General features: G+C 53.3%; 1 protein-coding gene and 1 long non-coding RNA gene across 6 annotated transcripts in view; one reads left to right on the top strand and one right to left on the bottom strand.

The window, feature by feature from the left end:
• Nucleotides 1-11,570, top strand: part of CYTH3 (cytohesin 3) — a 95,546-nt gene extending 83,976 nt beyond the window's left edge. Inside the window, exons 6-14 of one of the 2 annotated variants that reach the window (XM_060120243.1) lie at nt 2,642-2,722; nt 3,650-3,762; nt 3,849-3,997; nt 4,191-4,302; nt 8,009-8,085; nt 8,186-8,257; nt 8,350-8,504; nt 8,611-8,706; nt 9,995-11,570. In XM_060120243.1, the coding sequence (XP_059976226.1) occupies nt 2,642-2,722; nt 3,650-3,762; nt 3,849-3,997; nt 4,191-4,302; nt 8,009-8,085; nt 8,186-8,257; nt 8,350-8,504; nt 8,611-8,683 (832 nt within the window). In that variant the 3' untranslated portion in view covers nt 8,684-8,706; nt 9,995-11,570. Of the gene's footprint in view, nt 1-2,641; nt 2,723-3,649; nt 3,763-3,848; nt 3,998-4,190; nt 4,303-8,008; nt 8,086-8,185; nt 8,258-8,349; nt 8,505-8,610 lie in introns of both variants that reach the window. The other variant, XM_060120242.1, reaches the window with a different exon arrangement.
• A 1,266-nt stretch (nt 11,571-12,836) lies between these two features.
• Nucleotides 12,837-26,187, bottom strand: part of LOC132476557 (uncharacterized) — a 29,474-nt gene continuing 16,123 nt past the window's right edge. For 3 of the 4 annotated variants that reach the window (XR_009530150.1, XR_009530151.1, XR_009530152.1), the window contains 5 exons: nt 18,710-19,409; nt 18,496-18,590; nt 16,311-16,806; nt 14,068-15,269; nt 12,837-12,988 (listed from right to left, as the gene is read on the bottom strand). This is a non-coding gene — a long non-coding RNA (uncharacterized LOC132476557). Of the gene's footprint in view, nt 12,989-14,067; nt 15,270-16,310; nt 16,807-18,495; nt 18,591-18,709; nt 19,410-22,798; nt 22,887-26,187 lie in introns of those variants that run through there. The other variant, XR_009530153.1, reaches the window with a different exon arrangement.

Raw genomic sequence — 26,187 nt, 5'->3', positions numbered from 1 at the left:
CGAGTCTAACGGGCACCTAGCACAGGACGACGTGCTAGGAGGGCCAGAGTCTGAGTGACTCCCCGGCGTCCTCTGGCAGGTGTGTGACTGCGGAGCTTGAATTAACTATGACGTTAGTATAGTGCACGGTCTGGCAGTGCCTGCAGATTTTTAGTCCCCAAATATGGGGACTTCCCTGCTGGCACAGTAGTTAAGAATCTGCCTGCCGATGCAGGGGACACGGGTTCGAGCCCCGGTCTGGGAAGATCTCACATGCCACAGAGCAACGAAGCCCGTGCGCCAGAACTACTGAGCCTGTGCTCTAGAGCCCACGAGCCACAACTACTGAAGCCTGCCTGCTGCAACTACTGAAGCCCGCGTGCCTAGAGCTCGTGCTGTGCCACAAGAGAAGCCACCACAATGAAGAGTAGCACCCATTCGCTGCAACTGCAGAAAGGCCGTGCACAGCAATGAAGACCCAACGCAGCCAAAAAAAAAAAAGAAAGAAATGAAGTCCTGGCTCCGTGCCAGGTGCTGTTCTAGGCACTTGGGTGGCGTTGGTACCTCCGCTGTGGAACTGCGTTGGCTGCAGTAATACAGACAGTACATAACAAGCAAACTAAATAAGAAAACATGGGATGTCAGAGGTGACCAGGGCAAAGGGACCGCGGAAGAGCTGGGGGAGTGGGTAGCAGTGTGAGAGGCTGGTCAGGGCGTCCGAGTGGGGCGGGGGCACCTGTGTGGGGATGCGGGGAGGGGCGGATGTGCTCAGGGTGATGGGAAGGGGGGGTGTGGAAGGCTCCCAGTGGGGGAGGGGCAGGGCTGTGTGTTCCCTCTGGAGCAGATGGTCCCCGTGCCCCCGTGCGGAGCGAGCGGCAGAGCGGAGGCGGGAGCGGGCCGGGTGGCTCTGGCCAGGCTGGTGGCTGCTCGGGAGGTGAGAGGCGCTCGGGCTCTGGCTCTGAGGTCCAGGGACCGCCAGGGGGAAGGTCTGGCGGGGGTGATGCGGTGCTGAGAGGCTCCAGGCCGCGGGCCGAGCCGCCTGGGAGGTGGGGCATCGGGGCCGAGGAGCTTGCGAGGCCTGGTGGACGGTCAGGTGGAGAGCTCTGGAGAGCGGCCCGGCCTGCAGGCAGTCCCTGGAGGACTGGCGCGGAGGTAGAATTTAATGCTCAGAACTGAGGCCCCCGACACCGCCCTCCAGCGGGGGATGGGTGGAGCCCCCCGGCCTTGGGCGGCTTCACACTAGCCGCAGGCTGAGCACTGAACACCTGTGAGCCCGGACCCCCCCGCTCCTTCTCTCCGGTGGAGGTGGCGGCCTCACGGCGGGGCTCCGTGCGCTCCGGGACCCTGCTGTGTGCCGTCTTGCCTTTAACACGGACTTCAGAACAGACCCCTGTGCTGGGTCACAGGCCTGTCCCTGCTGCACAAATCTGTACCCCAGCCTGCCTGCCATTCCTCTGGTGCTCGGCACGCTTGCGTGCACACACGCACATGTACACACACCCACCCCAAGCGTGCCCTTTACGAAGTCACGCGGCCTTTTCAGCAGGACACCAGCTGACGGGTGCAGTGTTGGACAAACCAGGGCCCAAGAGCCAGTCTTTCCAGCAGGCTGAGCGCTCACTGCTTCCCGGGAGGGTCCCGTCCGCACCCCCTTCTGCACACCCAGGGCTTGGAGCCCCAGGGCCCTCAGGCAGCAGCCCCACACCTGCCACCAGCTCATCTCAAAGAAAAAGGAGGGGGTGAAGGTGCAGCACATACTTTGTGCCGGGGCCCCCTCCCCCCTTGGGTGTCATCCTTAGCCCTCCGGTGGGTGGTGTCGTCGCAGTCACAGGGGTGCTGAGCTGCAGCCGTTCCTTGCTGTTGACAGGTCATGGGCCTGCACCTGTGGAGGTGAGCATCTTCAGGTGAGGCCTGGTCTGCTCTCCCGGGAGGGCGAGTTACAGGTGTCCCCATGGTCAGTGGCCCACACCTGTAAGCCAGCCCTTTGCAGCCTGGGTTAGGTGCTACCCTGGCATTTTGCTGGCTGGGGTGTCCTTACTGCTCCTCCAGACCAGGGCCTGTGGGAGCGGCTTGGAGTTAAAATGCCAGTGTATTGAGCTGTTGCTGTTAGTCATTTCAGTTTTTTTTGGTCATAAAACTTTACCTTTTTTTACTGTGTTCTCACGCCAAGTTTAGTTTTTAAGAGCTAGTTATTAATGTAAGGCATTACTTCTCTTCCAAACCTTCCTTTCTGGGTCCAGGACTGTGCTTTCTGCCTTATGACCCTGGAGGAGTTGCTTCCTTTCTGAGCTTCAAAATCCCACCTGGGAGGTGGGAACGAGAGCTCTGGAGAGATTAGCACCTGCTTCGTGGTGGTTTTGGAGGTTGAGAATCTGTACCAAGCACCTGGGTCGGTGCCTTACAGCTCAGTGCAGGGAACCCGGAACGTTGGCCATCAGGCTTGTATTTGGGGTCTTACCCTAACTCGTACTGATTGTGAAGTAAACGCTTAATATCCAACTGGGTCTCCTTTGTTTTCAGCCTGAAAACAAACGCACAGTGAAAAATACCTGATCTTTTAGTCATGTGATGATAAAAACCAGGAAAACTTGCTTTAGGAAGTGTTGTTTAAAATTATTGAAATAACATGCAGTGAGGCTGTAAAATACATTTTCTTTACTAGGGATGAATTTAACATTAAAGTTCTTCAAGCTTTTGTGGAACTCCACGAGTTTGCCGATCTCAACCTTGTACAAGCCTTAAGGTGAGTGTTTCATCACCTGCTCTTGCGCAGAGGGAGGGCGGGTGGCCCAGCGGTGCCAGGTGACCCACTGGCAAGCGAAGGGCCTCTGCAGACCTGCAGCCTGGTGGTGGGGGAGGGAGGAGGGGGGAGGGGGGAGGGAGGAGGGGGGAGGGAGGAGGGGGAGGGGAGGGGAGGGGAGGGAGGTGGGGGGTGTCGGGCCACGCCTGCTGTTGCGGCCTGTTGTGGCCGCTGGTCCTGCGTTCCATTCATAGTTGCTTTGCTTTTTCATTTTGTGTGATATTTGACAGTTGTGGGCGTGCCTCCTTCCCACTTCTGCGCGTGGTCTCAGTGCCGCCCGGGCACAGGCCCACTTTACGCCACATTTGGCCTTGAACACCAACTGTGTGGACACCCGGCGTGTGCCTGGGAGGGTGTGGGTTTCCTGCCATCGGAGGCCACCCCTGGCCCGTGTGCCCGACGGCCTTGGCTGGTCCTGGTCTGGCCCTTCTCTTCCGTGCTCCGCCCCAGCTCGAGCCTGTTTCCTCGTGGCCGTTCCCTGACCTGTGGACCAAGGTGGCAGCCGTGTTGCTGTCTGATACTCGCGCCTCTGGGCTCAGCCCCTGGCCTCAGCTGAAGGACACACTGGCGGGTTCCAATCCTGCAGCCGTGGTTCAGGAGTTTTAGATTCAGTGTTTGAAAACGGTGTCACGGGGAGGTGCAGGCTTGGCGAGCCTGGGGTGCATCCACGTGGATTCTGTTCCTCTGGGTCAGTGTCTGGCCCAGAGCCGCGGGGGCTCCCGACTCTCTCCCGCAAGTGGGTGGCGGAGCACAGACAGCGGCCGTGCCACTGTGTCCCGTGGGTCCCCGCGGGGCCTCTAGGCGCGGAGGCGCCGCCCAGCCGGGCCGTGGAGACGCGCATGCCCACCCCTGGCTCTTGTCCCCCTGCAGGCAGTTCCTGTGGAGCTTCAGACTCCCGGGCGAGGCGCAGAAGATCGACCGCATGATGGAAGCGTTCGCGGCTCGCTACTGCCTGTGCAACCCCGGCGTCTTCCAGTCCACGGGTGAGCACGGGCTGCGGGCGCCGGGCACACGCAGGGGCGGCGCGCGCTGGGCCAGCGCTGACGCCCCGCGGCCCTGACTCCCGCAGACACGTGCTACGTGCTGTCCTTCGCCATTATCATGCTCAACACCAGCCTTCACAACCACAACGTGCGCGACAAGCCCACAGCCGAGCGCTTTGTCACCATGAACCGCGGCATCAACGAGGGCGGGGACCTCCCTGAGGAGCTGCTGCGGGTGAGCCCCCGTGTCCCCCGTCCGTGATCTCTGTGCTCAGGAGCGTCAGGCTCAGCTCAAGGGCAGCGGCGCCAGGCCGTTTGTTTCACGGCGTCTTCACAGGGTCCCTGGGCCCCGTGTTGGGGGGGCGACGCGGGGACGGCCGTTCCTCCTCTGCCTGAGTCCCCGCGCCCGCCGCCTTCCCTCCTCGCAGAACCTGTACGAGAGCATCAAGAACGAGCCGTTCAAGATTCCCGAGGACGATGGCAACGACCTGACGCACACGTTCTTCAACCCGGACCGGGAGGGCTGGCTCCTGAAGCTGGGTGAGCGGCGCTGGGGGCGGGACCGAGCCGAGGCCCCTCCTCCCGCGGCAGCAGCCCCCGCGGTGCCTCCAGCGCCTCCCCGACCGGAGGCACGAACGCTCCACGGAGCATCCCACGCGCCCTGCCGAACGAGGCCATTCTGCCGGGGCCGCACGCAGTGCCCGTCCCAGCAAACTGCGCCCCCTAGTGTCCAGATAAGCCCACGGCCGTTTCTGTACCAGAGGCAGGTGCCGCCACCCCGGAACCTGCCGCCTCTCTTGGTTTGGTGTGGCTGATTTTTGATGAGTGGTTTAAATGTGCCTTCTTGTTGTTTTCCTTCTGCTTGTGGCTCCCACCTTTCTGTTCTGTGACGGGCTGTCCCTGCTTGTCCTGCGTTAGGAGGTACGTACCCAGTGGCTTCCTGCCCCCTTCCCAGCTGCTCTTTCCTCTCCTTTCTCTCTGTCGGTTTGTGTGAAGCTCTGACTTGGCTGTCATCCATTTGGCCCTTGTGGCTTCGGACGTGCTGGGGTCACCTCATCCTCCTTGCAGGGTGCGGTGGCCATGACGCCCACCCGGGGCTGGGTGAGGAGTGAGGGGCCGGAGGCACGTGGGGATGCCCGGGGGAACAAGCTCATGCCTCCGCATCCTCAGGGCCTGAGCGCGGGACGGCCAAATCACCCGCCGCCCACTCACCGGGCGGTGCATGTTTGCACCACCTGTGTAGAGTCCAGCAGCGTTTTAAGGACTTCATAACCACTGACAAACAAGTAGAATAGCATTTTTATTTTCTGGGCAATTTTAGGAATTGGTAGGGGGTTTTTACTGTGGTCGGGGTTGGGATTTCCACCTTCCTGTGACATTGGAGCGTGAGAGATCTGACATCATCCAGGCACTGTGCAAACACCGGCGCCTACAGAGTTCTGGTGATTTTGTGCCTTTAACTGAGAGAGGATAAACGTGGGCCTGGTGACAGTGTGACAGTGTGACGGGCGTAGGGGTGCGCAACACCGGTCAGCTGTTCTGATTTGGGGTCTTGCTCTGACCTTTCTCTGGCTGTGCCAGGGTTTGGAAGAGTTCTGGGTCTTTGCCTAAAAACCCAGAACTGTAGCCTTGCACTTGAATACCTGAGTAACCTTCCAGAGGCACCAGACTTTGAGATCCCATGCAGCCTGTGGTCCTGGGGTGAGGGCAGAGGAAGGTGCCCAGAAGAGCACTTGGGCCCTTCCTGTCGCTGTGTTGCCAGCAAGTGCCCCCCTCGGGATGGTGACAGCACACGCGGGCCTGGCAGCCACTGTGCCCCAGTGCCAGTGGGGATGTGGCTGGCTCTGGAGGCTGAACAAAATGAGTGACAACAGGCCTGAGACCTGGTTGAGCAGATAAGTGGGCCACAGCGCCAGTGCACAGAGCACCGTCACGAGCCGCAGGGCTGCCTGGCACCCAGGGTCTGCTGCTTCCCTGCTCCCGAGGCCACGCGCTCGTATCCTCGTTAAGGCTGCAGAGCTGGTGATGGCGCAGCTCACACCTGGAGCCTCGGCTCCCGAGGCCGCTCTGCTCTCAGGGCTGTTAGCGTCCCCAGGGGGATCCCAGCACACTGGTGGCCCATCTGCACTCCAGACTTCTGCCAACAGTTCTGACGCTGGCCAGGCTGCTGGGAAGGGTCACTGGGTGTCAGCCCCCGAGGGACTGAGGAGGCGGTCTGTCTGCAGGAAGCAGATGCGGAGGCCGTGTTGGGTTGGGCCTGGGTGCAGCGCCTATACTCGGTGAGGACACGCAGCCCTGGGCCCCTGCATGGCCTGGACACACGGGCAGAGAAGCTAGAATTGTGGCCACGCACGTGCTGGGATAGGAATGGAGATGGCAGTGTGACCTTGCTTGATGGTTTCTCATCGTAAAGTTAGAGGACCCTGCACTTTGAGGAGGCCAGGGTGCCAGAGCAGAGCTTGTTGGTGTCGCTTAACGCTGGTACAGTAAATACCACGTAGTCACTGCGTTTTGAGAATGAGTCAGTTGTGTTAACACAGGAGTGTGGTCAGAGTGGGGCTGGCGTGGAGAAGAGGCGTGCGCAGTGTGCACGAGAGCGCGTGTCTGCTAACAGCCGTGCCAACAGCAGGGTGTTTACAAAGAGAAAGTGGGTGCTTATACTAGTCAGGTGTTGCCAGGCTCCTTCCTATAGGTGTGTGTGTGTCCCCGCGTCCTGAAGTCCAGCCGCAAACACGTGCAGGAGTGGAGCCGCTCGGTCTCCCGCATCAAAACCTGCTGGGGCTCGGAGACCAAGAGTGTCACCACCAGCCACCCTGAAGGGGCCCGGGGCTGGGCTGGGCTCGGGTCAACGCAGACCACACACCTCCCTCTTGATGCCCACAGTCCCCAGCCCGAGAGGCTCCCCTGGTCTCAAGAGCTGAACCAGGGAGGGCTCCTCCAGACTTGCCACTGAACTTGGGGGCAGTGGGGTGGGAACCCGGGTACCAAGAGCCGAGAGGCCTTCCAGGGAACAGAGAGCCCTGATGAGCCTGCACGCAGGGTTCGGGGAGTGAGAACCCAGCCCGTGGGTCTGAGAGACACGGGTTGGGTGGTGCCTCAAGGGGATGGAGGCCTTGGGGGGATGAAGGCTTCTGACGGGGATGGGAAGCGAGATGGGGGGAGCTGGGGAACCTGGGGACCTTCCTTCAGGGCATGGCTGAGGCTGCCTCCCCGCATGGCCGCCCCGTATACCCAGCCTGCCTACGGCCGTCACGAGGACAGACGTATCATCAGTGACGCAGGGGTGAGGGTCTCAGTCCCTGAGGACCCCTCAGTGGCACTGAATCTGCAGGTGGGGCTCCCTCCCTGCAGCTGGGTGTCCTCATGCGTGTCTCTTCCTCCCCCCCCAAGATCTCCACAAACGTCAGGCCCTCATGCCTCGGCCCTCAGGGTGACCTTCATGTCCCTTCATGTCCCCCCGTGTCCCTGTCTGGGCTCCCCAACCCCTCACAGCAGGGACCGGGTTTATGACCCTTGGCCATGAGGGTCTTGCCTGCCTGCACGTCCCCTGGGGAGCAGTGGGTCAGGGGAGCCGCTGCTTACCTTGTGCCCGTGGATCGTGGGCATCTGTCACCAGGCTCATGTTTTCTCTTTCAGTTTTTGTTTTTAAACTTTGTATCAGGAGCAAAACTAGAAATGGAAACCAGTTTGTTTCTGCTGTATATTTGAGGGTAAAAGATTTTCTTTTCCATAGTGTAAAGAGAGTAAGTGCAGATGAGCTCTGTGTGTGCTGTGTGTGTGTGTGTGTGTACACGTGTGTGTCCCAGATCTTAAGAGATTAATTCAATCTAATAATTCCCCGGCCAAGGGCCGCCTGCAGTCCTCAGTAATGTGACGATGGCCCTGACGTAGCGGGATTGAGTCCTGGACAGACCTGCAGCGGCGCTGACTTCATCCTGTTGTCATTTCCATGTGGGGAAATTAAGACCATTCATCACGACTAACTCTTCCAGGAAGCAGATTTGGGAAGCGCTCATCTGGGTGCCGCGCAGGCGGGCGGGGTGCATGCGGGGCGGGCCAGGCAGCACAGCACGGCCAGCATTTGGCTGAGTGTCGGGCGGAATCGGGCGGGGGGTGCAGAATGTGAAACATTTTCCACGAGGAAGGAAACTTAAAACCCAGCTCGGCCCCTGTGGCATTTCTGAAAAGCGCACTAACTTGTGTAGGGCCCGCGCCGCCCTGACTCACGGGGTTCCTCTGCTCTTAGGGGGGCGCGTGAAGACCTGGAAGCGGCGCTGGTTCATCCTCACCGACAACTGCCTCTATTACTTTGAATACACGACGGTAAGTGCAGGGCAGGTGCGGGGCTGCCCGTCCTCCGCGTCGCGTCGCGGGACCCTCCGCGGGTGCCGGGGGAGGCTGGCTGAGCGCTCTCCTACCGCAGGATAAGGAGCCCCGGGGAATCATCCCGCTGGAGAACCTGAGCATCAGGGAGGTGGAAGACCCGCGGAAACCCGTAAGCTGGCTTCCCTGCCGACCGCCCTCCCTCCGCTCCCCTCCCCTTCCCTTCCCCCGGCGCCGGGTGACTGTCGTGTCTGTCTCCACCAGAACTGTTTCGAGCTTTATAACCCGAGCCACAAAGGGCAGGTCATCAAAGCCTGTAAGACGGAGGCGGACGGCCGGGTGGTGGAGGGCAACCACGTGGTGTACCGCATCTCGGCGCCCAGCCCCGAGGAGAAGGAGGAGTGGATGAAGTCCATCCGGTGCGCCCGGGCCCGCGGCTGTGGGTGGGGGCAGAGGGGGCGGGGCCGCGCGGGAGAGGACCGGCCCTCCTCGCCTAACGGAGTTTCTTTATCATTTTTCCCCCAGAGCGAGTATCAGCAGGGATCCTTTCTATGACATGCTGGCCACGAGGAAAAGGAGGATTGCCAATAAGAAATAGAGCTTTCCGGGCCTGAGCAGCAGGTAAAAATAAACTCAAACCCCGCAGCAAAGAGTGACTGGGGGCCTCCCCGCGACACCCTGGACCCCCGGCCTGGCTCCTCAGGGACGGGGGCCCCCGCTGGTCTCGAGGGGCCTCACGCCGTCCCTTCCCGCCGCCCTCCCGGCGCCGAGCGCATCCTTCTCGAAGTCTCGTCCAGCAGCTGCGCCTGGTGGTTCAGCCGTGAAAATCCGCGTGGCAGACGCGGGGTCACACGTGCTCCTTTGTGGCGGTGTTCGCCGTTCTGGAAGCCGCTGTTTTGTATCATAACAGGAAAGGAAAAGCTACCAGTTTTTTATGTTTTTTTCTCAGATATATAGGATTATAGCTTTTATATGCCTTTTTATATTCTCAAATTATAATGAAAGATACTTTCTAACAGTAGTATTTTTAGAATGGCAGCTATAAATTTAACTTCTGGACACAAGAATATACTGTGCACTGAGAACAGTTACATGTGTACACGTATGCAGCCCCCGGGGGGCTGGGGGGGCGCCCCGCCCGTGGGGGGCGCCCAGGGGAGCTCCTGGTGGAGGGAGGCACACGTGTCCTTGACGACCAGCACTGGGCGGGGCAGGGCGGAGTCCAGTCCTCTGGGACCGTTCAGCTCAGACTTTGTAGTCCCACAGATACTTTCTAAAGAGGCGAATTGTTAAAATATAAATTTCGGTTTGGGGCGTTTGTCCTGTAACTTGTGAACCCCAGGATAGACAGCGTGTACGTTAGACCACATGAAAGTGCTCATGTTTGACCGTTTATGACGCCCACAGACAGCAGTGTCCTGTGGTCCAGCTGAACACGTGGTTCAGACCAGCTGTGACGACTGTCTTCAGTACTTAAAACTGGTTGGCAAAACGAATGCTTGGAATAATTTGACCAGATTTCTTAACGTAATGAGTAGACATAAGGAGACAGGGATAACCTTATTCCATGTTTTCAGAGATTTGATCTTCCGTTATGGGGAGGGAAAAGCACAGGCGGGGGGGAGATGAAGACGTGGAGTGCTTAGGCTTTTCTGTAAATAGTTTAAAACCCCAAATGTGCACTGGTGGTGGGACTGCTGAAGATCGCCGACCAGGAGGTTGACAGGTTGCTGGTGGCTGAATGAGAGGTGCTCAGTCGTGTGCTGAGGGCAGGCTGGAGCTGGACCCCAGCACATCACAGAACTGGCCCAAGGGTGCACAGGTGGGCCGGCCGAGAGGCACTGGGTGCTGGGACATTCGGGGCTGGTGACAGATGTCTTTTTATTGGGAGCTTTATTTCCGCCGCCAGGACCCTCTTGCCCCCAGGGGCTGTTCCGGTGGAGGGTCTCTCCCCTGCAGCACCTCCTTTCCCTGCCCCAGCCGCGAAAAGCACTCCCTCCGTTTGTACACTTGAGAGGTCATCACCTCTCCTGTGCAAAAGCAGAGTCCGAGAATGACAACCGCAGGCTGTACGCACTTACGTGGAGATGTAACGAGCGGAAGGAACCATTCCCGGGAGCTGCCTCGATGCTGAGACTGAACGGCTGTGGGCCCTTGGCCTTGGGGCAGCTTACCTTGTAGCGCTAAGTCACACCAGACTGTACAGGGGTCTGCACCCAGGACTCTCCAACATGCATCCAACTGATTTTTTTGGTTCATTCCAAGCTTTTAGGCTTTGCTACTGTACTGATACCTCAGATTCGAACCTCTAGTTTTGAGAAAGGCAAGTCAGCATTCTTGAAACACGTGACTGGCATATATGCAACTCTGGCCCCAGTCTTCCGTGAAAAGAGACGCTGCCCAGACCACCAGACCAAACACTGCTGACGACGACCCGGCAGCGCCCTCCCCTTGGGCTGGCCCTGTACCCGGGCTGCTTGGGGCACGGGATCCATCAGGATTTTGCGTGGAATAACCGGTCTCTCCTTTGTCTGACCCAGGTAGGACCCTGGGGATACAGGGCTTTCTGTCTTTCGGGTTTGCCTCAAGGTGGGGCTGGGAGAAGTGAGCTTAAGGAAACACCTGGAAGAAATCTGTTCCTCTGGCCACCTGTGAAGGAGCCTCGCCTGATGGCTATTTGCCCGGAACGATGCAGAAGGCCATGGTGCTCAGAATCTGTGTCACTTGCCCTCGGGAGTGTTACGTGAAATCGTGTAACCCCAGGTTTTGTGTGACAGTGTTAACCTGACGGGGCTGTGGGGTGTGGGCCCGGCTGTCTGGACCTCAGCGTGGTCCCCCGTTCATCCCCCTCCCCACCCCCCTGTCTGCGCTTAGTGCTTGAATTATCAGTCCCAACTCTGGCCAAAGAGCTCTCCTCCAGAGACGGCAGGAGGCAGGGAAGGGGGTCGCTGGGTGGGAGAGAGCAGCTTCCACAGCCCCAACAGCCCCCGTTAACATGTGGGGTTTAATTGGCCCACCCTGGACCCAGACGAGCAAGTGTCTTCAGGATCACGGAACAGTTTTGAGCAGTTTAATGTGGTACCAGACTGAGTCCAAATAGGAGCTATTTATAGATGAAGTGGCATTTAATGCTGCATATAAAGCAATGCATATTTTTCAAGTTAAAATGCATATATCTACATAGATGTGCTTTGCTGAGAAGTTAGGTCTGTTGTAGACCAGAAACCACACATTGTGATTTCTTGTTTTATTTTTTTCTTAGAAAACATTTCTATTTACAGTAAATAGAGTTAATATGTAAATAATGTACATATATAATATGACTTCTGGAGTGTTATTCAGTGTATATACTCCAACTTGCATGAAGAAATACCCTATATCTATTGATATTTTGTTGTAAAGTGGATGGTGAAGTTGGAGAGTGTATGGCTGTCAAATTGCAAATACCGTGTTGGTTAAATAAAAAACGCACTGTTAAAACAAGATTGCCCGTGACTGGGTTCTTTAAAGTAGGGAGACTGTTGGGTCCAGCAGCCCACACCTGACTCTCCCTCACCCATTTGGGGTCTGCACCTCTCAGTCTGGGACTGAGAGCCCGTGGCTTGAGCTTTAGAGGTTTTAGGAAAGTGAATGCAAAGAGAAAGAAGTCCATGAGAAGTGTCTGTAAGCAAATGGGGAAAACAGCAGTAAAAAATTGCTGCCATTTATATACTATATAAATTTTACATGCTGTATATTTACAGTGGGGCAAGTGCTTTTTTAATCTTTAAAAAAACAAAGATCAGGGCCTCCCTGGTGGCGCAAGTGGTTGAGAGTCCGCCTGCCGATGCAGGGGATACGGGTTCGTGCCCCGGTCTGGGAGGATCCCATATGCCGCGGAGCGGCTGGGCCCGTGAGCCATGGCCGCTGAGCCTGCGCGTCCGGAGCCTGTGCTCCGCAACGGGGGAGGCCACAACAGTGAGAGGCCCGCATACCGCAAAAAAAAAAAAAACAAAAAAACAAAGATCAAACTTTAGACGTCTCTGAACAACACAAACTGTATAAACCACACAGCTTATTCAGATACAAACTGTATTAAATACAGTTTTCCCCACTCCAACTCCTGATGCAGGACCAGTGAATTATAAGTGTATCACAGTTTGATAGCATATCCATATTAAAAATAAAATCACAGTATGATTTTTGTCTGTAACTAGAAACTTTAAGGGACCAAGCTGACAACTCAGACTCCAATATCATAGTCAAGACAAGAGACACTGTATAAAAAAGTGTTATGTAATAAAAATACTGTAGGCCTTACGAATAATGTTCAGATTATATATTCATAATGTAAATACTCATCATAACTGGTAAATTGATTGGAATAGTTCCACAAAGTTCAAAAACAGAACTTGTCTATAAAATCTTCAAATCTTGAATACAACTAAAATACGAAGCAAATTAGTTTCTAGATCAGACATTACAGAAAACAGACTGCTCTCAAAAGCCTAGTTGAGAGCTTGTGAATCTTTAAGTTTTTAAATTAAATATACACACTGTCAGCAGGCAGCGGGCACTGGAAGGGCTCCCCTCTCTTGGCCCCTCAGGTGGGGCTGCGAGAGGACATGGCTTCTCCATCTTTCAAATGTTTACCAAATGACTTGATTCTGAAGCTTCTGACCTGGCCTCACTATCTTACAAGGAGGGAGGGTGGGAGCAGAGTGACCCTCTGACTTAAGGGGCCCAAATCCCCCCGCTAAGGACTGACTCCCCACCTGCTACCCCCGAAGCCGAAGCCGAGGCCCAAAGCTCCCTCCTCAGGGCCCCTCAGCGGCTCTACAAACAAATAGGAAGAACATACCGAGACGAAAAGAGCTTACCGTAACTAGTGAATTTTTTGTTCTGAGGCCACGTTTTCAATCACCTAGAAAGCAAAGGTTAGGAAACATTTTAATGATGGTTTTGCAAAAATTTTAGTGCCTATGCGCTGTGTGCGTTACGTGATTACACTCAGAAGCAGTCCTCAGTAGCTGAATGTCTGCTGCCTGAAATCAGTCGTACACAAGCTGTGTCTCCAAGTGTTTCACTGAAAACAAGAGTTGAGGTGATAACTGAGGGCCACGTCCCCTCGGCAACAGTCTACTCTGACCCCAGTAAACCCATCAGCATTTCAACATTAGGTGAGAACAGCTCTTAGGCCAAAGAAATCAAGAGCTTGATGGCGCCAAAGAACAGGAGTCTGGAAGAGAGGTCAGTCGTCAAGGCACCAGGAAAGACACACGCAGGCTAAGAGGTCCGGCCTCCACCAGCCAACAGCGATGCTTGGCCTGGGCCCGAGCAGGTGGCCCTTCCCAGGAGGTCAGGACGGGACGGGTGCCCAAGCCAGGAGCACACCAGTCATTGGGCGCCATCAGATCGAGGACAGGAAAGGGGCCACCCCCCGACCTGCGGTCTCTGGAGACGCACGTCTGGGCCACCACATGCCCACTACTGGGCTTTGCACGCCACCTACTGTCCCCCGAGCCAGCTCTGCGGGTGCACTGGCGGCCTCCAGCTGTGGTCCTCACCAGAGACCTGCAGCCGGAAGGGGAAGATTCTGGCAAAAACGTAGAATCCCTGCGGACCTGTGCAGAATGCACACGAACAGCCCGTCTCCACTTTGCCCCAAGCACCAAGCAGACATCAGAAGGGCCTCATCCCCGCCAAGCGCCTTCCCCGAATCGCTGAACTGTTCATGGGAAACCAATGCGGAAATGCAAATAATTCCCCTCTTAACACACACACAGAGCAAACCCGCCGGTAGCTTCCCTCTCCTGCCGTCCCTATGACTCCTCACCCACTCCGCACGCCCCAGCATTCCCCCCGCCACTCAGGAACACCCCCCTTCTGCCCTCGGCCCCTCCCAGACGCCAGTGCACTGTGCAGCCACCTGTCCCTCCTCCACCATCATGGGACTGGGCCACTGGAAGGGACAGGGCTGCCCCCAAACAAACGACACCTCACCTGGGTCCAGGATGCAGTCGAGAACCCCGTGGCCCCTGGGCATCTAGGACAGCGGGCAGGGTCGCGAGGGTGCGCCTCAGGGGTCCAGGGCGAGGCCAGCACACCTGTCCCCGTGGACGGGCAGACGGGCGGGCTGGGCTGGGTTCCTTGCGGCTCTACTGCCACCTCAATTCCACACGATTTTCACGTGAAATGAAATATTCTCCTCTTGACTCTTCCAACCGTTGAAAAACGTCAAATCCTTCCTTACCGTCAGGCCGCGCAAAGGCGGCGGCCAGTCCAGCCCTGTCCTAGGCCCCCGGCCCCCTCAAAAACGCTCAGCACTCCTTCCAGGGTCGAAGGTCATCGGAACAGATGAGGAAGCAAGGGGGGCTCTGCTTTCAGAGCAATCTGAGTAGAAAAGGCTGGGAAGTTACAAGGGAAGGCAGAACTGTGCAAAGCAGACAAGAATCCCAGAGCCCAGAGGCCTGCAGTGACCCAGGGAACCCCGTCAGGAGCCTGAGCTTCACCAACCCAGGCCTGAAGCGTGACGTCCAGCGAGCCAGTCACCAAACTGAGTTCTAGGTTCTACTCACAATGCCAAAGGCTTAAGGATTCTGGAGAGAAAGAATGTACCACATTTCTATCAAAAATGGCTCAAAAACAGAAGTTCTGGTCCACAGTCACACACTCAGAGCCATCAATTCCAGAGGTTCCCGGTTCCGCGTGACTCAGGTCTCCAGTAAGGGCCGCGGCAGCAAACCATCGAGACCGGCCACAACAGCCTCGGGCCAGCCGTCGGGCAGAGGACACAGGGCGGGGAGCTCAGAGGGGACTAACACCTTCTACGCCCTTTGAGCCTCCTTCCCTGTGTTAACCACCCTTTCCAAAGAAAAGAGTTTCTATATTCGCAGTTCCAAGTATGTCCTCTTACCCTGGCCACACTCAGATGACACTTGTCAGCCCTGGCTTCCATCCAGAAATGTTTTGTTTTCTCCCGGCAAGGTCCCACACCGTCCAGAGGCTGGCTGGCTGGGAGGGGGAAAGCTCTGACCGCTCTCTGGAAATGGTCCACAGTCTCACAGCTGGCGGCCTTGGGCAAGTGTGGCTCTGAATCTCTAACCGAGTCCTCTGATTTCCTTGAGTGCCTCTTCTTTTTCTTCTTGTGTCTGTGGAGGTCACCATCAGACTGCGTTACCGAAAGGTCTGAGTCCTGCTGATGCCTGAGGAAGAAAAAGCCAGAACTCAAACCACCGGAAAAGCAAACCACCCCAAAGAGAACTGGTCTTTGACTCTGATTTATACTCACTACTGTTGACACTCATTACGTGAACACAGGTAAACCCTTATATAATGAAAAATGCGCTGTCTTCATTCTAATACTTTTTTAAGTCTGGGGTCATAAGTTCACCAATTTCAACCTTTCCCCCCCCCGATGCCCTTCAGCTTTGTTTGGGAGGGGAGCTACGGCCAAGACACCAGAGGAAGGATTCCGTCAATTTTCCCTGAAACTAGTGGCTGAAGGAAAAAATATTCTTGCCAGGTGTCCCAGGCACATAGGAGGGAAGGAGGTTTGATTTCCTTTTCCTTCAAGTAACCACTATTTACCTATGCCTTCTGGTAACCTTTTCCCAGCGTTTCGATTTTAAGAGACACCCATGTGTAGTACACAATGCACAGTAACTGTGTTTGTGCTCATCCCTCTCATCGTGGAGAAGTCATTTTCAAGAAAACTACTGACCAATTTAGCTTTTTAAAAATACAAATGTCCCAATGAGATTTCAAACTGAGAAATGGAGACAGAAAACTAGACAGAGGCAAATGCAACAAATGATGTGTCTCAGCCCTTTGGGTCACAGGCACATTAAACAGGATGGCGGCCTCCCATTTCCTGCCATGTTGCAGCAGTCTCCGACGTTGAAGGAAATATCAGCAGATGTGAAAATATAACTACATCTGTGAATAAATATATTAACAATCACTGTGAAGTCAAAGAATGCCAAGTTTTTACCTATCTACCAAACGCTGCACACTTACTCCTAGAAGTTAAAAAGCACTAACTGAAAACGGCAACATCATCTTAAAAGATGGTTTTCGGGCATTTTAAAATACCATGAAGTAAGATCCAGCTTAACACAGAGCTAAGTTTTAGGAATCTATAAAAACAGGGATGTCCGAAACCCCCAGAGATAAAAAGTACAAATCAGAGTCAAATACACAGGACACACAGCCCTTCACGTGTCACCAAGCACACACACCCTCACCTGGAATCCCGGTCTCGGTGTTTGCCTTTGGATTTCTTTTTCTTCTTTGATTTTCTGTGCCTCTTCACTTTAGGCTCCTATAAAGGAGCCTTTTGTAAGCTTCTCCAGGCTTTCTTTTCTACATGGCTGTCATTATCCCCTGCACCACCGTACCTCCGTTTTCGTGACTTGACGTTTTTGTGTTCGTGAAACTGACCGGCGAGGTCACAGCTTCTGTCTTCAGCCCCCAGTGCGGCCTTGTCGTGGGTGTACTTGTCAGCGGGGTGCGGAGGGGGCGCGAGGGCCAGGCCCGCCCGGGGACTGCTGACGCGGTGCCGGTCCCTCTCTTAGGCCGCCGGCTCGTAGCCCTTCCGGCCTCTGTAGTGGTCCTTGTGGGGCCGGCCGCCGTGATCAGCTCGTGATCAGCTCCAGGTTCTCAAGGGAACCGGGAGCGCAGATGCCGGCCTCCAGCTCAGCCTCGGGGTCCTGCGGAGGCCTCTCCTGTGTCCCAGGGGTACTGCGGCCCCACCGAAAGAAAGAAAGAAATCAGCCATTTACTTGTTTGCTTTACTTTCTGGCTTACAGGGACAAACACTTCAAATCGTTCGTTTACTACATATTTTACGGCTTTACTACATCTGGTTGAAACCTAAAACCGGGCTTATCATTTTTGCATTTTCTCATTAAATAAAAATGTAAAACTTTGTATCAAGCCTACCCCATTTTTCAGCAATAATAATTCCGCAATTCTAGGCGCCTTCTGTTTTCAGATATACTTCTAATTCTTCTTAATAACTAAGTCCGGACCATCAAAAAAGTCAAACAACGATGGGGCTCTTACTTTCCCTCTGGATCTCTTTTCTCTGAATCTTCCTGGAGCCTCGGAGCTGGAGCAGCTACCTCCAGACAGAGCCAAGGGCTCCCTGAATTACCTACAAATTGTGAGGAATCACTGAGGCATTAGAAACACTTTCTGTAGTAAAAGAACTCTGCCTTGCTTTGATGGAGTCTCGAAGTTAATGAAAGCTGCCAGAAAGCAAGAAAAACCCTAAAGCGGGCCCGCTTTGCCGCGGGGAAATATCTGGGAGAGAGAAGACACATGTGATCTACAGCGTGGCAGTGACGTGTTCAAGGCCGCACGTGAGGTTAGGAAACGTGCGTAGCTGGGCACTGACTGCTTATACTATCACCTGTCGTAATTCTCACGCACGTGACATTTGAAGCCCAACTAAGCCGGACAAGGATAGAGAAAGGAGGACAGCCATCCTGCCAGGGACTGAGTGTTCAAGTGCCCCCTTTTTAGGGCCGACTGAGAGTGTGTGCTCTTTGCTCGTTTCTCTAAGTGAGCATTCCTAACAGTGGTTCTTGGTGAGGGCACGCCCCCCGCAGGGCCCTTCTGAAACGTGGGGTGCATTTTTGGGTTAGCCCCACGACGGGTGAGCCTCAGAAGCACCAGTGGGTGGGGGCGAGGCAGGCGGTCCCATAGCACAGCCCATGTCACCACGTTCATGTGGGAGAAACCCCCAGCTCTATTACTGGCCGTTTCACAAACACCACTAGGGTGTTGATCTCTGGTTGGTCAGAGCTTGGCCATAAGTCGTCTACCCGGAGGACGTCACGGCGCTGACACGCGTGATGGGACCTGTGCGTGGCGCCGAGCTGCTGGCCCACCCCGCGGCCTGCGGTGGCACCGTCTCCCGGGCTGTTCACATGGCGACACGCCGCTGCCTTCTGACCCTTCCTTCTACTCCATTACATGACGCTGAGGTCAATGCACTGACTTTTTTTTTTTTTTAAGTGTGGAGACAAACTATCTTAACTAGGAATTTAATTTCAGAATTCTAAAGGGAGCAAAACAAAGTCTTCGCTACTGGACAGTCGAGAAGCCCTGCGCCACCGCTTCACACCTCCTCAGGTGCCTGTCACGCGGGGGGTGAGTGGGACGGTGCCGGCGGGAGGACCAGCCGGGGGCTGAGGAGGAGCCCCAGAGAGGAGGGGCGCTGCGGGAGGGGGGGCGTCCGCTGGACAAAACTGACCCTGTACGTGTTTACTTTCTTAAAAGGACCATGAACGAGTTCGACAGATCGTTATTCAAATCATTCCAGGGTCCAACACGTTCACCCTGAGACTTCCACGAGCGGCCGCACCCATAGGCCCTGCTGTGACTCCCCGGCCCGCGTCCCACGGCCTTGGGACGGCATCTTACCTCATCTCATCTCTGGAGCCTTTCCCTTTGCTGCCGAGTTTGAAGGTGTCTAAGATTTTGTCTTCTGGGAGAGGTGGCAAAGGAGCAGGCATCAACTACCAGAAAAAAACGGAGAGATTCCAGCTCCGGGGGCCACCTGACACCCAGCCACGTGACCCGCCGGACACGAGGGCGGAAGCGAAGGCCGCCCCGGCCCCGCCTGAGGCGCGCTCACCTTCCCAGGGAGACCGTTTGCCTTAGAAAAGGGGTTTTCTGAGTGCAGAGCAGGCTGGCCTTGGCCGGGAGCAGCACCCGAGGGCAGGCCGTTGTCTTCCGGGTCGCCGTCCGTACCGGTAGCACCGTTTAGAGCCACGGGCTCTCGGAGCTCGTGCTGAGAGGCCCCGCCATCTTGGTCCACCGGAGCAGGGGCGCGTGCGCCGTCGGCGGGGCCGAGACCGTTCTCCTTGCCGAGGCCCTTCGCCTCCTCATCGGACTCTTCGGACGCCGGAGCTCAGCCTGGACCTGCTGTTCATCACAGGCTGAGGGCCGGACGCCCTCAGGGTGATCTGCTTTGCTACCTTACCAGACGCGGGCATCACGGCGGCACTCGAGGTGGACTGTGTTGCAGAAGAAGTGGTGATGGTGGACGAGAGGGCAGGCTTGTTAGGGCTCTCCAGGGAACTGCTGGGACGCGCAGGCTGAGACTGAACTGGGCGCACAGGTAACTTGTCGTGAACACTGATCGTGATGTTCTGTTTCTTCGGATGTTCTGGAATAACTGAGGGCCTGTTAACCGACCAGTTCTGAACTGCCGTTAGAACTGTTGAGGCGTTAACGGGGCCAGTCCTACTGACGTTGGAATTCCAGTTAGGACTTGACATGGAGCTGCTCGGCGTTTCCTTCAAGGGTCCCGTCCCGTTTAGATGAGGTGGGTTCTGGAAACAAGCAGACCACAGCCAGGTGAGAGCTCCAGAAACAGTCGCAGGCTCCGAAACCTGAGGCCCTAGGCCTCTCCCACTTTGGATATCTTTTTCTTTTGTGAATAACAAGTTTCACGCACCTAGAAAGCCCCACCCTCTCCTGTGGGCCTGCCTACCAAAGACCTTTCACAGGGCACAGTTTTCTGAGAATGAATTTCGGGTGAACAGGGACCACTCTTTTTGTCACAGAACAACACCCAGACCGAATTCTTCCTGGTCCAATTTGACAGAAAGAAGCAGGTCCCTTTGGGCACGGAGTCACACAGGTTCTCCTTCGACGGTTTCCTGGGAGCCCACCGCAGTCCGCGCAGAAGGGAGTGCCAGCCACGGGGAACTCCCACGGGCCAAGGGAGCGAGGGAGACAGGCACGTGGACAGACACACTAAGCCATCCCTGCCCCCGTCATCTCCGACTCCTACTCGAGCAGTTATTTTGCTCCAGATCCCAACTTTTGCTGCTGTAACGCAGAAGTTGCAAACTGGTAGTCATGGGTGAATTCTGACTCACAGATAAACTCTGTTTGGTCTTCAAAATGTTTTCTTAAATATCTGAATTAGTTGCTATCTTAACACTGGAAGGCTTCATAGTTAAAAAGACAAAAACAAAAACAAAAAAACCTCTTGAAAAAGCAACAGCAGTGGCCCCTCCACACAGGGCATGTGCTCTCGCGTTGGCCGTGTCCTGAGGTCTCACTCAGGCAGAGCCCAGGGCAGGACCCGCTGCCTGTCCAGCTCCCTAAGGCACTGAATCTGTGACTCCCTATCAAACTGAAGGCTGTTACAACACTATGGCACAGGTGAAAGGATTATTCCAAGGTGTATACAGGCTATTCCAACAAGTCCAACACGTCCGCAATCTCAACACCTACGTCAAGCAAAACCCAGGCCTCCACTGAGGACTCGGAGCTTCGCAAGAACCAGGCGTACCTTCCATTCCCCCTGAGAAGCCATGAGGGAGCGTGATCAGACCCGGCCGGACGGCAGAGAGAAAATGCTACACTCCTGAAAGGGCTAAACGGATGCGACTAAAGTGTTCTTTCTGTAAAAGCATCACCTTCCTGGAGGCCAGCATTAATCAAAAATCCCCAAATATTTAATCCATTAAGTGAATGGAAGTCCAAGGTGGGAGCTAAAATCTCTCGCGTTTAAATAGACTTACACCAACAGCTCCTACAGAACAGAAGACCTCAGACCTCCCAAAAGGCAAGAAACTCCCCACGTACCTAGGTAGGACAAGAGAAAAAAGAATAAACAGAGACAAAAGGATACGGACGGGACCTGCACCAGTGGGAGGGAGCCGTGAAGGAGGAAAGGTTTCCACGCACTAGGAAGCCCCTTCGCGGGCGGAGACTGCGGGTGGCGGAGGGGCAAAGCTTCCGAGTAGCAGAGGAGAGCGCAGCCACAGGGGTACGGAGGGCAAAGCAGAGAGATTCCCGCACAGAGGACCGGGGCCGACCAGCACTCACCAGCCCGAGAGGCTTGTCTGCTCACCCGCCGGGGCGGGCGGGGCTGGGAGCTGAGGCTCGGGTTTCGGGTTTCAGGCGGAGCGCAGGGAGAGGACTGGGGCTGGCGGCGTGAACACAGCCTGAAGGAGCTAATGCGCCACAGCTAGCCGGGAGGGAGTCCGGGAAAAAGTCTGGAGCTGCCGAAGAGGCAAGAGACTTTTTCTTCCCTCTTTGTTTCCTGGTGCGCGCCGCGGCTTGAAAGCGCGGACCCCAGAGACGGGCGTGGGACGCTGTGGCTGCTGCTGAGGCCGCCAAGAGGCCTGTGTGCGAGCACAGGTCACTGTCCACGGCCCCCCTTCCGCGGAGCCTGTGCACCCCGTCACTGCCGGGGTCCCGGGATCCAGGGACGCCTTTCCCGGGAGAGTGCACGGCGCACCTCGGGCTGGTGCAACGTCTCGCCGGCGTCTGACGCGGCACGCTCGCCCCGCCTCCGTGCCCCTCCCTCCCCCCACCCCCACCCCCCCGCCGGCCTGACTGAGCCAGAGTCCCTGACGCGGCTGCTCCCTTAACTCTGGCCTGTCTGAGCGAAGAACAGACGCCCTCCAGCGACCTACACACAGAGGCGGGGCAGATCCAAAGCTGAGACCCGGGAGCTGCGAGAACAAAGAAGAGAAAGGGGAATCTCTCCCAGCAGCCTCAGAAGCAGCGGATTAAAGCTCCACAATCAACTTGATGTACCCTGCATCTGTGGAATACATGAATAGACAACAAATCATCCCAAATTGAGGAGCCCTGTGGATGAAAGGTTCTTGGCGCTGAAGCCAGGAGTCAGTGCTGTGCCTCTGAGGTGGGAGAGCCAACTTCAGGACACTGGTCCACAACAGACCTCCCAGCTCCACATAATATCAAACAGCAAAAAATCTTCCAGAGATCTCCATCTCAACACCAGCACCCAGCTTTTCTCAACGACCAGCAAGCTACAGTGCTGCACACCCTATGCCAAACAACTAGCAAGACAGAAACACAACGCCACCCATTAGCAGAGAGGCTGCCTAAAATCATAAAATAGATACTATGATAGATACGATGATAGATATGATGGGAGTCATTCATTTGGTACCAGAAGCCACTGCTAGCCTGCAAAACAGCCAGTAAAAGAGATATTAGATACAATTAGGTAAATAGGGAACACCAATCCAGAGACGTAAGAAAAATGGGCTTTCACATTTTAACTGTAAAAGCCCCACCTTTCCTCCCCAAAATGCCAGGGCTTTCTTACAGTGTATTGTAAAAATAGCTATTAGCAAAATCCACAGAGCTTACTTTTATGTAACAGAAGTAATGGCCAGCATGGCAATTAAAACCAGTGTGTACCAGTACTGCATACAAATCATAAAGGATCGGTTCTCCGTTTGGCTGAGACATATACAGTCGAGTATCAAGATACTCAGGATATTTCACATCCTACACAGGAATGGAAAGAGGAAAAAGGAACGTCATTTCTGAAGGTGCAGGTCATCCCGTGTGCACGGGCACAGGAGACCCCAGAGCACTGCGCCTGATGTTCTGGCAGAAAACCAGCACACTGACCTCGTTTCAAAAGACAGAATCAACCTGGAGCACACCTGAACCTAAGTGTGTTTAATGCAATCCCACTCTATTCTTTATTTCCTTTAAACAAATAAGGATCCACAGTAAGTGAATTCTCCAAATCCATCAAAGGAGACAGTAACAATCACAACCCTGGATTTGAGAGTCCAGACAGTCTGATTTTTTTAATTTTTATTTTTTTTTGCGGTACGCGGGCCTCTCACTGCTGTGGCCTCTCCCGTTGCGGAGCACAGACTCCAGACACGCAGGCTCAGCGGCCATGGCTCACGGGCCCAGCCGCTCCGTGGCATGTGGCATCTTCCCGGACCGGGGCATGAACCCGTGTCCCCTGCATTGGCAGGCAGATTCTTAACCACTGCGCCACCAGGGAACCCCTCCTTAAAAAAAAAAAATTATTTATTTATTTGGCTGCGTTGAGTCTTCGTTACTGCACGTGGGCTTTCTCTAGTTACGGTGAGTGGGGACTGCTCTTTTTTGCAGTGCATGGGCTGCTCATTGCGGTGGCTTCTCTTGTTGTGGAGCACAAGCTCTAGGAATGCAGGCTTCAGTAGTTGCAGCACGTGGGCTCAGTAGTGGTGGCTCACGGGCTCTAGAGCGCAGGCCCACTAGTTGTGGTGCACAGGCTTACTTGTTCTGTGGCATGTGGGATCTTCCTGGACCAGGGCTCAAACCCATGTCCCCTGCATTGGCAGGTGGATTCTTAACCACTGCACCACCGGGAAAGTCCTAGACTATTTCCCATTAACATAACTGTGTCCCAGAATAAAGCTCTAAAATATTTATAGGAGTAAAAAGAAAATCCAGCACGCAGCAACATAAAATTCTAACTGAAGAGTACAACTGAGTTATATACTCAAAGATGAGGCACGGAAAGATCAGAAATGACCAATAACGAGGAGCAAATAAACAGAAACAGACCTGAAAATGACACAGATATAAGATTAAAAAATAAGGACATTAAAAAAAGACATTTTTAAAATATATATATAATTTCTATGCTCGAGGTAGAAAAAAGAGCATGTTAAGGAGAGATATGGAAATAGAGCCAAATCTACTTTACAGAGGAAAAGTAGAATCTCTGACATGAAAAACACACCAGGTGAAATTAATAAAAGATTAGAAACAAAAGAAGAAAAGATTAGTGAATTTAAAGACTTAGCAACAGAAGTTATCTGTAATGAAACACACACACACAAAATAAGAACAAAAATTAAGTGTATCAGTGACCTGTGGGACTACTTCAAGTTGTCCCTAATGTACATGTAACTGGAGTCTGAAGGTGAAGACACAGAACCAATATTTTAAGAAATAATGATTGTATACAAAGGGAGAGCACAAGGAAGTTCTTTTAGAGTGACGAAACACTTGTGTATTCTGACTGAGGTGGTGGTTTACATGAACCTATACCTGTATTAAAATTCGTAAAACTGACCCCCTCAAAATTAATAGGACTGTACACTAAAGAAATTAACTTTATGTTAAGTATAACAATAGAAGTTTTTTTAAATGACTGAAAGGTATACAAATCTGAAACAGTACATTTACAGATCTAACAACCTCAACAAACCCCAAACAAAAGACTACTTAAAACAGTGATAAAAAGAAACATTTTTAAAGCAATTAGAAATAAAACATTATGTATATAGGAGCAAAGGTAAAACTGACAGCAGACTTCTTGTCAGAAACAATGCAAGACAGAAGACAGTGGAGTAACATCTGTCAAGTATTAAAAGAAAAATGTCAACAGAGAATTCCATACCCCATGAAAACATCTTTCAAAACCAAAGATGAGACCTTCCACTTCTTGGAAGATGGATTAGCGGTACTTTTCCCTACTCCTCCCACTAAGTACAACAAAAAATCCTGGACATTGCATATGAAGCAAACATAAGAAACCTGTGAAAGACAAGCTAGCAATTTCAGAACCCAAGGAATGACATGGCAGTGAGTTCCCTGGGATTTCTTTGTGCTTCGTATATTCCACGACTTGGAGCTGAAGAAGCCACCGACCTGGAAACACCAACAAATGGAAGGAACAAAGCCACGATGAAAGCCTGCTATCTCTAGCCAAAGGACCAGGAAAGGGGCAGCCTAGCAAGGCAGGAAACTTACAAACACTGCTTTACCCTAGTCAAACACACAGAAAATCTGTGGTGCCACACCTACCCATGGCCAAGTGAGGAGCCTAGTCTTCCACTTACATCCCCACCTACCCACTGGGGGGTGGTGTTAGAAAAGGTAAATTAGGAATGGGAACTTTCATCCATGCTGAGAGATAACAAACCACAACCCCGTCCCACAAGGTCAGTGAAGATCAAACGAAGAGCCTGGATTTCCACCCACAATCCCAGTAATAAAGAAGCATCCCTCCATATTATGCTAAGTTAAATAAATCAAACAGAGAAAGACAAATGTTGTACGATAACACTTACACGTGAAATCTAAAAAATACAATAAACTAGTGAATATGACAAAAAAGTAACAGATTCACAGATGCAGAGAACAAATTGGTGGTTATCAGTGGGGATAGAGAAGGGGGAGGGGCATGATAGGAGTAGGGGATTAAGAAGTACAAACTATTATGTATAAAATAAGCTACAAGGATATAGTATACAACACAGGGAATATAGCCAGTATTTTATAATAATCATAAATGGAGCATAACCTTTAAAAATTGAGAATCACTATACTGTACACCTGTAACATATCATATTGTAAATCAATTATACCTCGAGAGAGAGAGAGTGAGAAAAAGAAAGAAAGGAAAAAAGAGAGAGAGAAAAGAAAGAAAGAAGCAACCCTCGAACTCCCCAGTGGGTAGCGTCAGAATCAGGACTTCCACTATCACCCAGTGGTAAAAAGCCACTGCTGTGTCAGTGGACATCATGTGGGGAGAAGAAACTCCTACCCCACCTGGGAAGAACATGGAGCCCCAAATCCCACCCTGGGTGTCAACAGACTGCGTGGGGAACGTGGACTTCTATCTCCACCTAATATTTCTTCCTTTGCCAGAATGGTGTCAGAGAAAGCCAGCTAAAACACACATTAGATAAGATCCAATACCTTATAACGTAACAGAAAAATGTCCAGGTTTCAACTGAACATCACTCATCATACTAAGAACCAAGAATTTCTCACTCAGTGAAAGAAGACAATGAATGAATAGATGCCAACACTAAGATAGGAGATATGTTAGAATTATCTAACAGAAGTTTTAAAGCAGCCATGATAAAAATGCCTCAACAGGTAGTTATGAACATACTAGAAACAAATAAAACAATATAGAAACACTCAACAAATAGAAGATATAAAGAACCAAATGGAAATTTTAGAAATGAAAAACACAGTAACTGAAATAAGCAGCTCAGTGGATGAGCTAAGTAGAAGAATGGAACTGACAGAGGAAAGCATCAGTAAACATGAACACAGAACAACAGAAATTACCTACTCTGGACAATACAGAAAGAACAGACTGGGAAAGAAAAATGAACAGAGCCTCAGGGACCTTCAGGACTTTAACAAAATATCTAAACACATGCTATCAGAATCCCAGAAGGAGAGGAGAGAGAAGGCTGGGTTGAAAGTATTATAAGAAATGAAGGCTGAAATTTTCCCAAATTTGGCAAAAGATATGATTCTATAGATTCAAGAAGCACAGCAAACATCAAACAGGAAAAA

Source organism: Mesoplodon densirostris, chromosome 16 (assembly GCF_025265405.1).
Source record: "Mesoplodon densirostris isolate mMesDen1 chromosome 16, mMesDen1 primary haplotype, whole genome shotgun sequence".
NCBI classification, from domain to species: Eukaryota; Metazoa; Chordata; class Mammalia; order Artiodactyla; family Ziphiidae; genus Mesoplodon; species Mesoplodon densirostris.
Note: the sequence above shows the minus strand (reverse complement) of the source record. Positions and strands in the feature narration are given on the sequence as shown.